The sequence below is a fragment of the Xyrauchen texanus genome, chromosome 44 (genome assembly GCF_025860055.1).
Source record: "Xyrauchen texanus isolate HMW12.3.18 chromosome 44, RBS_HiC_50CHRs, whole genome shotgun sequence".
Classification (NCBI taxonomy): Eukaryota; Metazoa; Chordata; class Actinopteri; order Cypriniformes; family Catostomidae; genus Xyrauchen; species Xyrauchen texanus.
In genome coordinates, this window is record NC_068319.1 from 2,072,168 (window position 1) to 2,084,853 (window position 12,686).

Genomic DNA, 12,686 nt, shown 5'->3' on the forward strand with positions numbered 1-12,686 from the left:
AGTAAATGTTGAATCAAAATGTTACACCTTGATAATGATCTGTTTAGTTTCTCTACAAGACATTTTCACATTCAAACATTACTATGAATTATTGCACATACTGTCTGTATTTTAGGCTGATAGGAACTGTTTGTGTTGATGTGATTAAAAAGAGGAACTTGTTTTACTTCTAAGTTTGCAGCGGTCTGTTTTTCCTTCCGCAGAAAAAAGTCCACAAAACATGTCTAAAAATAACATTAAAACACATTTCCATGACAATTAAGTTTTCTTTAGTTTGTGTTTAGTAGCTGAACCTTTGGGTCACTTTAAACAGTCTGATTCAAGAAACGACTCTTTTAGCACAATGAAACTCTTTTTTAATAATTAAAAGGTTTAAAGGTCATAAAACTATTTAAAAATTAACATTTATAACACATATTCTATACATAACTCACTTCTGATAACTGCATAGCAACATTAAAAATAGAAAATATTTAACAGCAAAATTATAAAATGACTGAAATAAATGTGATAAAAAGCAAAACAGTAAAAGCTGTATTTATGTTGAACATTTGCATTATACATGAGAGCAGTTTTGGGGGAGTTTAATATCTCCATTTGTTTTAAGACTTCACAATAGAGACCATGTGAGGGAATATATCACTAATAAACTACTGATAAATATTATACAAAAAGTGTTTTTTCATATTAATGATCAAATTCATATATTCACTGAAATGAAAAGAAGAAGAGTGGACCAGACACACTTCCTAATATTGAAACACACTAGAATAAGCTTCTTATTTATTCATTTGGTGACTTGTATGATTCATTATTTAATTTCTTAACATCTGATACACTTATAAAAGCAAATAATAAGGCAAAGAAGAAAAACTGATTCATCAGAAAAGACAATAAAGAAATGAGTTATAATCAAACTACAATGATTGCATTTGTTGTGTCTCGGTGGATTGTGATATTTGTGTCTCCTCCTCAGAGAAAGCTCTTTCAAAAACATGTTTTAACTTTAATGAAAGTTTAAACTTCTCCTTAATATCCTGCCCTATGAAAAAATACAGAACTGGATTCAGACAGCTGTTGAAATACGCCAAAGAGACGACCAATGGGGCAAGTCTAATGGCCATCATGAAACTTTCATTCACACCAAATATCAAGATCAAATACACAATGTGGTACGGCAGCCAACACAGAAAAAATGCCACAATAACAGCCGACATGATGCGAAACGCTCGTCCAGAGTGAAAACGACTCCTGCCTAACTTTCGTGCAATGAATCCATAACATGTGACGATGCATATGAGAGGAATCAAAAAACCAAACACAAACCTGATGATAGTCAACTTTCTATATGTTTCCAAGTCATCAAAATCAAACACTAAGCAGTATGTGTTGTTATCATATTCAAAGGTTCTTGTTAATATCATAAAGGGCAAATTAAGAGCTATAGACAGGATCCAGGCCGCTGCACAGGACAGTCGTGCAAGCAACAGACTGCGATGATTTTTAGCCCAAACTGGAGTGATCACCTGTGTAAACCGATCCAGACTAATCAAACTCAAGATGAAGACACTGGCAAACACGGTGACATTCATAACAAATGGAAGAATCTTGCACATGTCAGATCCAAATGGCCAGAGATTGTCAAGAATGTTCTCTACCACATAGAAAAGTGTAGAAAAGCAGCACAGGAGGTCTGCAATCGCCAGATTAAGGAACCATATCGTATTAACGGTCCTCTTCATCTTCATTCCAGCGATGTACAGAACAAAGACATTTCCTGGAACTCCGATGAGAAACGTCAGATAGTAGAAGATCTGAGAAATCACTTCTATTGCAGTTTTCACTGGTGGAGTCACATCTTCACCATCTTTGTATTCGTTATCATAGAAATAATTATTTTCACTTTCATTGTATGTAGATGTCGGGTTCATTTTGATTGAGCTGATGTTACCCAAAGTGTCCCGTATATCCTGTTAATATGAATCATATTAAAAGTTATTTAAATATTTAATCATATTTTTTATTTTTTTTTATTGCTGACACCACAGCAAACATACAACATCAATGCATTTGTAGATGTTTTAACTTTGATTGCTAATGTGCAACCAAATAAATGTAAATTTCAAGTAAAACAAAACGTTAAAAAAAAAAATCACAAAATTATCTGTTACAGTAACCATATACATTAACCATTTTAATGCACTTTTAAACAAAATATGCGGTCATTTACATGTAAATATTGCATTTTCCATACATACATTAATTAAATTTTTTACAGGTTTTTTTAACTGAGACACAAATTAAGATATCAAATAAGAGGGTATCAAATATAGTCATTTACTTTATTTACTTACTATGTCGGCTGCTCAAGTGATGATCTTGCAAATGTCCAAATGTCAAAGGACAGTAAAAACTGGTTCCCTTTTCTGAAGATGCAACAGACCTGATGTCACAGGATGACTTCATCTCTTTTCTGAGAAGTCAAAGTTATTTACAGTCTGAATAACCAGGAGCACAACCATACATTCACTTAATCGTGTTACAGTAATTTGCATAATTGTTCCTCTCGCAGTCTTGGACTAAAACATGAACAGTAAAATGCATAATGGCAATCTGAGACTTTTATGTTTACACTATCACAGCTGTAGCAAGAGTATTTACACATTAACACTATTATGTTGAACACAATCTAAAAATATGAAATAATAATGAAACAAACTAGAAACACCTGTAAACAATCAGGAAGGGATGATGAACTAAGACAAGAACAGAGACATCAACTTCAAAATAAAAGTCACAACTCCTAGCGAACACTACGGGCCATTAGGGGAAGGACCCATACATTACATAGCCCCCCTTAAATGGGAGGATACTGACGCCACACAAACACCAGTCAGACCAGGCGGATGGCCAGAGTGAAAATGACTCCTGCCTAACTTTCGTGCGATGAATCTTTAACATGTCGTGATGCACATGAGGTATCAAAAAAACAAACACAATCCTGATGATAGTTAACATTCCATGTCACTACGAAAAGACAGGCAGAACTTTTTGTTATGTTATGTTTTAATTTCTCTTAATATCATAAAGGGCACGCTAAGAGCAATAGCCAGGACCCAGGCTGCTACATAGGACAGTTGTGCATGCAACAGGCTGCAATGATTTTTAGACCAAACTGTTGTGATCACCTGGGTAAATCGATCCAAACTAATCAAGCTCAAAGTGAAGACACTGGCAAACATATTCAAAAGCATAACCAATGGAAGAATCATGCACATGAAAGATCCAAATGGCCATTGATTGTCTAGAAGAATGTTTTCCAGGCATATGGCCAGGAGCGGCCAGGGTGGACCAGGTGGCGGCCAGAGCGGAGACAGCAGGTGACCACCAGGGTTCTGGCAGCCAGTAGATAAGGGGGAGCCAGGCTAGGCAACAGGAGATCACGGGTATCAGGAGCAGATGCTGGAGGCCACAGGGATCAGGAGTGGATGCTGGAGACCACGGGGTATCAGGAGCAGAAACTGGAGAACTTGGGGGATCAGGAGCGGACGCAGGAGAACATGGGGGATCAGGAGCGGACGCAGGAGGCAGCAGGTAACCACTGGCTGATGGCCATGAGAGGCTGGTGAGGTCAAGGCAACAGGGGACTCAGAGGTCAGGGCAGCTGGGAACTCAGAGAGAAAGGCAACAGGGGACTCCAAGAGCAAGGCAACAGGGGACTCCGAGAGCAAGGCAACAGGGGACTCCGAGAGCAAGGCAACAGGGGACTCCGAGAGCAAGGCAACAGGGGACTCAGAGAGCAAGGCAACAGGGGACTCCGAGAGCAAGGCAACAGGGGACTCCGAGAGCAAGGCAACAGGGGACTCAGGGAGCAAGGCAGCTGGAGACATAGAGGGCTCTCTCATATAACTGTTCTGAGACCAGTGCAGACAGACAGCACACTGGAGGATAAGTCATTCAATAAATAGGGAGAAAGGGAGCATCCTATAGCTCTCTATGCAGTTAAGTGCGTTCACTCCTAAAATCTGATCAAAAGTTCAGTTTCAGGCTGCAGATGATGTTTGGATCACTCAACATGTTTGACACACATGGGACAATGATCATCAGTACATAGATTCACCATTTATAATGGATCATTTTATTTGAACATGGTTGCCAGCGATTGGACGATGCTGGATATTACTTTGAATCAGAATTAATTATGATAATTTCTGATGTGATGTCATAAATATGAATAATCAACAACTCCTGAAAACATCATAAACAATTTGATGAAAAAAAAAAAAAATGGGACTTTCTATAGTTTAGTGTTGACTTAATCCTGCTGTCCACATACACCGATCAGCCACAACATTAAAAGCACCTGCCTAATATTGTGTAGATCCCCCAGTGATGCCAAAACAGCTGCTGCCACACGATTGGCTGATTAGATAATCACACGAATGATTGTTGGTGCCAGATGGGCTGGTCTGAGTATTTCTGGGATTTTCACACACAATAGTCTCTAGAATTTACTCCGAATGGTGCCGAAAACAAAAAACATCCAGTGAGCGGCAGTTCTGTGTATGAAACACGTGTTGATGAGAGAGATCAACAGAGAGTCTACGATAACTCAGATAACCACTCTGTACAATTGTGCTGAGAAGAATAGTGTCTGAAGGTTGGAGCCGTTTTGGTGGCACGAGGGGGACCTACACAATATTAGACAGGTGGTTTTAATGTTGTGGCTGATCGGTGTATGTGGTCATCAATTTTTAGGACTATTGATCTATTTGCTGTAGATTTTTTGCATGTTTATTAGGTGCTACTAGTTACAAATCAAAAAGGGAAATGGAATAAGCACACAACAGTCACACTCGGATCTCAGGTGGTTAAAATGAGCACAGAGTGAGACATGAATCAACAATATCGGAAATTGGTTGCTGGGATAACGATCAATTGAACAATCTGAAAAGTGTTTAGGTGAAAACACTGAGTAATCTTTCCTGTAAATACAAACATTGTTTTTCCTGACTGAAAAAAAAACACACAAAAAAACAACTTTTATTCTAAACTGAATGGGATGTTTCATGGTAACGATAGTAAAACAACTACAGTAAATGAACTAAAGCCTCATACTTCTACACGGTCACGTGACAACAGTGTAACAATATTGAAAATCATAAAAAGTATAAAATAACATACATCTAAAGACACTAGAAACGTTTGTACAAGACAGAATATTAATTTATTTCAGATAAATTAAAAAATAAGTCTTCATAATATATGGCACACGGCATCAGTAATCAAACTCTAAACGTCTTTAAATCATACAGCAATATTCTAACAGCTTTAAAACTGTGAAAACACACTCATGCAGCTGCTATTTTGATCAAACACATTACAAGAAATAATATTAAGCTTTACCAATAAAATTGTTATTTAAAAAAATCATATTAACACAGTTCAATATCTCTCTGTTTTTGCACATTGCACACTTTAAGAGTATATTTTAGGTACATTTAATGTGCATTTCATAACTTCCTGCAGAAAGTGGGGGTGGAGTTCTACTTCCTCCTATTGAGAAGTGCTACACTAAGCTACTTATGTTATGTCATGTGCTGTTTTGCCTTCAGTTTCAGTTTTGAAAAGAAATGGTAAAAATGATTAAAATGCAAAGCATAAATGAGTTATTATTACTATATAAGTGCCAACTCTTGGGAGAGAGGATGAATGTTTGCTGTGCTCCCTCTTCCATGTCCCTGTCCTGTTGTTTGGGAGCCTGGATGGGCTTTTTGAATGGGATCGGGAGATGTCATGACTTCGGAGTGACTTGCTATCACTGTTCTCAGCAGTGTTTTGATTGTGGTAGGATCACTTTCTCTTGGGGAGGAAGGAGACAAGGACTCAAAAGAAGCAGACTCCTCTAATTTCCTTTTTAGTGTTGGACTAGGGGCTTCTTTGATAAATGTTGACTGTTGAACAAGTCCACGTTTTTCAGATTTGTCCGACTCACTCCCACTTGACTTTGTGGATGACATTCTGGACAATTCTGCCTTTTTTGAAGGGCCTGTGCCTCCACATTGGTTTAGAATTTTTGAGGCATATTCACTTCTAGGAATTCCACTAGTACTTCTTGGTAAACCACTCTGCTGTGTTGGCATTTGCTGGCTCAATTGTCTTCCTGGAGAAATGTAAGCCATGCGGCCAGATCCCGATGAATTTGTTGAAGCAGCACCGGGAGAGGCAGTGCGAGGCAGTTGAGATAATTTGTTAGAGGGGTTAAGACCATTCCTGCCCGGTGAGACAGAGGCATGACCAGGAGTCTGGTGGTGGAGCTCCTCACCTCCACAGGGCAGAAACGGGTTCTGGGGAGAGAACAGAGTGAGAGGGGGGGAGGGAACACACAGGGGGAGGGGGAAGAGAGAGAGAGAAAGGATCTTCCGCCCTCAGTTATGCCACCAAATTGTCCTCCGCAAGCTGGATAGCTTCCTTCAGTGACTTTCACGATGTCACAATTCCCTGCCAGCAGCCATTTCCTGCACGCATCTCGGAGCCATTGGGAGAAGGCAAACGGGAGGATGAGGTAAGTGGTGTTTGTTCGTGAATTGGTGTTCTTGCCAAAGTGATGACCCCCAGAGATGTGCAGTCAGGTCAGTGCTTTCCTTCCTGCAGGAGAAGTTGGAGGGGCGGCTGTCACCCTCCACCTTGAAGGTGTACTTTGCTGCTATAGCGGCACACAGTGGAAGGTAAGTCTCTTGGAAAGCACGACTTGATCATCTGGTGACTGAGAGGTGTCAGGAGGCTGAACCCTCCTAGGCCATGCCTCTTTCCCTCATGGGACCTTTCCATGGTCCTTCTGGGCCTTCTGAGAGCCCCGTTCAAGCCCCTAGATTTAGTTCAATTGAAGGCGGTCGTTGAGACTGCCCTCCTGACTTCACTCACTTCCATCAAGTGGGTCAGGGACCTGCAAGCGTTCTCTGTCAGCCAAACGTGCCTGTACTTTGTTCCGGAGGACTCTCATGTGATCCTGTGACCTCAACTGTGCTATGTGCCCAAGGTTTCCATTACCCCTTTTAGGGATCAGGTGGTGAACCTGCAAGCACTGCTCCGGGAGGAGGCAGACCCAGCCTTATCGTTGCTGTGTCCTGTGCGTGCTTTGCAAATCTACTTGGAACGCATGCAAGAGCTCTGAGCAGCTCTTTGCCTGCTTTGGTTGACAGCAGAAAGGGAACGCGTTCTCCAAACAGAGGCTTGCCCACTGGATCGTGGATGCCATCACGTTGGCATACCAGGCCCAGGCCATGCCCACCCCTTTGGGAATACAAGCACACTCTTCAAGGGGTGTGGCATCCTCGTGGGCACTGGCCAGTGGCACATCTTTAGCAGACATCTGCAGAGCAGCAGGCTGTGAAACACACAATACCTTCATGAGATTTTACAATCTCCGGGTTGAACCGGTCTCATCCCGTGTTTTGTCATGTATGAATAGATAAGTTTGGTAATGCAGGTCAACTGGCCAGGTGTACAGCTTGCAAATAATGCCTTTCCCCTAAATGAGGTGAAGATGTGTGCTCTTTCTCCCATGCGAGTTCACAAACCGTGAACCCTGGATGTCCTTCCTCACTAGTCCTCTGGCTCACGAATTTGGCAGAGGAATTCATAGTCAGACCCAGTACGTGTGCTAACATGCCCTGTACTGGGGTTGGTGCTCCACATGTGCCGGTTACCTCAGTAACCCCCTGTGATGTATATTCCGTGGTTCGGTCTCCCTATCGGTAGACCTGCATCTCCCTTGGGCAGAGCCCTCTCTGCCCCAGTCGCTGGACCTGCTGCCGCACCTCTTCCATGTGCGGATGTGAGCCCATTTGATGTATTTCCCAGATGTTAACCTCCCCTTCAGGGCAGGATGTGGTCTCCATGGGGTCTTGTCCTCCTGAAAGAATAGGAAAGGAAAAGAACATCTTCCCCAGCACATATAATGAGCGTTAAATGGCCCCAGCCGAGAAAAAAGGCTGTGGCTGGCACGGCTTGCTCCCATACTAGATACCCCCATATGGAATATATGCAGATATTAAAGGAAAAATACAGGAAGTTAAACTCAATATACAGGATTTCTGTTATTATTACTGTTTTATTTACCTTAAAAGACTCATCAGATTGAATCAAAATTATAACTTGTCAGTTAGTGATTATTTGGATTTATTCAATATAAGAGCATGATCATAATGGTAATTTGTTGGTCATTTATCATCATTTATCCATGTGGCAGACGTTTTTATCCAAAGCGACTTACAGTGCACTTATTACAGGGACAATCCCCCCGGAGCAACCTGGAGTTAAGTGTCTTACTCAAGGACACAATGGTGGTGGCTTTGGGGATCGAACCAGCAACCTTCTGATTACCAGTTTTTTGCTTTAACCCACTACGCCACCACCACTCCTTGGTGAACCAGACTGCGCTGCATACTTGTTTTTAAATGCAAACAATGGACAAATTGCAATAAAAAAAGATATCTTGGTTCAAATGTTATTTTGTGGTACACGTTAATTTTATCTCATCACATTTACAGTAAACTGCAAGCTAACAACTCACAAATATACGTTTAAATAATTTAAAACTAATAGAAATAAATAAACGTATTTATTTAAATGTAAAACTAATAATAAAAATAATAGAAACATTATAGTTCTACTTTTTGTTTCAGCCTGAGGACCCAACAATTGTCTGCAGGGATCTCATTATGCCTACACTGTAATAAAAATGTTATTCATAAAGCCTTCCTGGACATTTGGGTCAATTTAACACAATGAAATATTCTATTGGGTAAAAAAAAAAAAAAATGTATTATGAAGCAAAATTGGTCATTTAAATGTTACCTGATCATAAAAACTTTATTCTTTCTTATAATTTCCATTTGTACAGCATCTTTCATTCACACAGCTCTTCCAAGCTATCATCTGGTACCTGTGTATTGACAACATTAAACAGTTCAATGATGAGTGGCAAATTCTGCATTAAATAGGAGAGCAGATTTGGGCTTATGAATATATAGACAAGGGAGCCTTACATTTAAGACACAGAATGTCCCTTTAATTCATTATTTCGTTTTTAGCATGACCACATGCCATCAGTAAACACGTCATGAACTTCATCTGAGCTTATTTGTAAGCTGTAAGCATCAGTACTACCTGTGTCACGAACACCGGTGAAGGCGCCTCCTCCTTCAGTCATCGGAGATCGGATTCACCAGAGTATTGACCCTTAGGACTACATTTCCCTTTAACCCGCATACCTAGGTCTGATTACTCCACAGCTGTCCCTTGTTTCCACTGCCCTACTTAATCGTGACTGTGTATTCCCTCATTGCGAAGTCTTGTTTGCCCCGGCGACATTTCCAAGCAAGTTACTCTCTGTATTCATACCCTAGTTATCCTGTGTGCCAACCTAGCCTGTTACTTAGACCTTGTCTGCTTGCCACCTGCCCTGTTTACCTATTGCCTGTCTCGTACCTCGATTGTTTGCTGCCTGCCCAGACCCCTGCCTGTTCTAGTTACGCTATTGCCTGCCTGTTATATTCCCTGTCTGCCTGCCCACGACCTTGCCTGTACGATTTGTGCTCTGCCTTTCCAATAAAGAACCGCTGATGGATTTCAACCTACCTGAGTCCTCGTTACAGAAAACTTCGCCAGACATCGATCCAGCGGTGATTCCGCGTATGGCCGAGGAACTCTCCATCCAAGCGAGCCTCTTAACCACGCTGCAACATCAACTCGGACGGCTCAGTCCAGCCATAGAGCAAATCAGGCGCTCCGCTCAGGCTTCGCACCCGCCTGCACCTGCACCCGCAGCGCCTCACGCCAGCCCGGCGGCCACCGCCGCCTCTCATCTCCAAACCACCGCCAGCCCACGATTCGCACTTCCCGATAAGTTTGATGGCACGCCTTCGAAGTGTAAGAGTTTCATCTTGCAGTGCTCGATCTTTCTCATGCAACAGCCGGCACTATATCCCTCTGACACGAGCAAAATCTGCTTCGTCTGCTTGGCGCTCACGGGAAGAGCCCTTGACTGGGTTACCGCAGTCTGGTTCACCCAGGGTTTCGCTCAATCTACCTTTGATACCTTCATGCAGGGTCTGATGAACGTTTTCGATCACCCAGAAGATGGCAAAAGCGCAGGTGAGCAGCTTCTAACTCTCCGTCAGGGAAATCGCACCGCAGCGGACTACGCGCTCACTTTCCGCACCCTCGCCGCACAAACCGGCTGGCTCGAAAGCACTCACAAACTCCTTTTCCGGCAGGGTCTGAATGCGGAACTCCAGTCCGAGCTGGCTTGTCGCGATGAGGGAAGTTCGCTGGAACAATTTGTCACTCTGTCGATCCGCGTTGATAACCTCACCCGCTCCAGACGACCAGCTCGGCGGGCCACGCCCCCTGCTTCGGAACTCCAGCATCACGATGCGTCAGTGCTCACGCAAAGTGACCGGACACGCCTCACGCAAGTGGAGAGAGAGCGCCGTCTCTTCCATCGCCTCTGCTTATACTGTGGTCAAGCTGGACATCTATGCACCAACTGCCCTTCGCGTCCACCAGAACAACCACGTCCTGGGGTGAGTCTGTTAATCTCCTCCACTCTGACTGGACCAGCCTTGAGGTGCCCGTTAAGCTCACTTATCTGTCAAGCAGTACCAGTACACGCGCTATGATAGACTCTGGAGCGGCAGGGAACTTTATTGATGAGAATTTCTGCAGACAGTTCCACATTCCCCTGACGGCCTGCAACCCCCCACTGACAGTGGCGGTGCTAGATGGCCGCCCCCTGGGATCCGGCCGCGTGTGTTACACCACCGTCGACATTTGCCTGCAGGTGGGGGTGTTACACACCGAGACCACACGCCTTTACGTCATCCACGCCCCTCACAACCCAGTAGTCCTCGGTCACCCCTGGCTGCAACTTCACAATCCACAAATTTCCTGGCGGGACAGCCAAATCACACAGTGGGGCACTGAATGCTCGGCGAGATGTCTGAGACTCGTTCTGCCCACCAACGTGGGGACCACCAAGGTCCAAAAGGAGTCTGACGCCTACCCTTTGATACCCCCAGAATACGCCGACTTGAGCGAGGTGTTCAGCAAGGCCAAGGCGTCGCTACTGCCGCCGCACCGTCCGAGCGACTGCGCCATCGAACTGAAACCTGGAGCGGCGCCACCCCGTGGCCGAATCTTCCCCCTGTCTGAGCCCGAGTCCCAAGCCATGAAGTCCTACATCACGGAGGAACTTGCCAAGGGATTCATTCGACCTTCCACTTCCCCGGCGGCAGCCGGCTTCTTCTTCGTGGGCAAGAAGGATGGTTCTCTTCGTCCGTGCATCGACTACCAGGGTCTGAATGACGTTACTGTCAAATTCCAGTACCCCCTGCCTCTGGTTACCGCTGCCCTAGAACAACTGAGATCCGCGAAGATTTACACTAAACTGGATCTGCGTATTGCGTACAACCTCATACGCATTCGGGAGGGCGACGAGTGGAAGACCGCCTTCTCCACCGCCTGCGGCCACTATGAATATCTGGTCATGCCGTTCGGATTGTCCAATAGCCCCTCAGTGTTCTAGTCTTACATCAATGACGTCTTCAGAGACATGCTCACCGTGAGTTGGAGTAGATTAGAATGTCGTCAATGTAAACGACCAGGCATGAACTCTGGGCACCCTGGCATCACATCCACCATCCGCCTCCTAAGGAACCGCTTCTGGTGGGAGACGCTACCCGACAACACCGCCGACTTCGTGAACGGGTGTCGGGCGTGCAACATGGCTAAGACCCCTAAACAACCTCCAGCGGGTCTGCTTCAACCACTGCCCATACCCCGACGTCCCTGGTCACACATCACCGTGGATTTCATCACTGACCTACCTAGCTCCCGAGGACATACCACCATACTCACAGTCATCGACCGGTTCTCCAAGGCCTGTCGGCTGATACCCCTACCCAAACTACCCACAGCCCTCGAGACCGCCGAGCACCTGTTCCAGTTCGTTTTCCGCTACTACGGACTCCCCGAGGACATCGTTTCGGACCGGGGGCCCCAGTTCACCTCCCGAGTGTGGAAAGCCTTCTTCCGGCGCCTGGACATCAACATTAGCCTGACTTCTGGTTACCACCCTCAGTCCAATGGGCAGACTGAGCAGCTGAATCAGGAGATTACCAGATTCCTGCGCACATACTGCTACCAAAATCAGTCAGACTGGAGCTGCTTCCTCCCATGGGCCGAATACACCCAGAATTCCCTTCTCAAACCATCCACTAACCTGACCCCCTTCCAGTGCATCCTGGGTTACCAGCCCCCTCTATTCCCTTGGTCCGGCGAGCCTTCAGAGGTCCCAGCAGTGAACGATTGGCTCCAACGCAGTGAAGCGGTGTGGGACCAGGCTCACGTCCACCTTCAGCGGGCGGTGAACCGCTCCAAGGTACAAGCGGATCGCCGTCGCCGTCCCGGCCCCGACTATTCCCCAGGCCAATGGGTTTGGCTCTCCACACGGGATCTATGTCTTCGCTTGCCGTGCAAGAAACTCAGTCCTAGGTATGTGGGCCCCTTTAAGATTCTAAAAAAAATCAACCCTGTCGCATTCCGTCTTCAACTCCCCGCTAACTACCGTATCTCTCCCACTTTTCATGTTTCTCTGCTGAAACCGGCTGAGGTTCCTAGGA

At 44.7% G+C, this 12,686-nt stretch overlaps 1 protein-coding gene across 1 annotated transcript; it reads right to left on the reverse strand.

The window, feature by feature from the left end:
- Positions 1–917: 917 nt before the first annotated feature.
- Positions 918–1,931, reverse strand: LOC127636325 (C3a anaphylatoxin chemotactic receptor-like). Its single transcript, XM_052116784.1, has one exon. It carries the CDS (start codon positions 1,929–1,931, stop codon positions 918–920), a length of 1,014 nt encoding a protein of 337 aa, XP_051972744.1.
- Between the last annotated feature and the right edge of the window lie 10,755 nt (positions 1,932–12,686).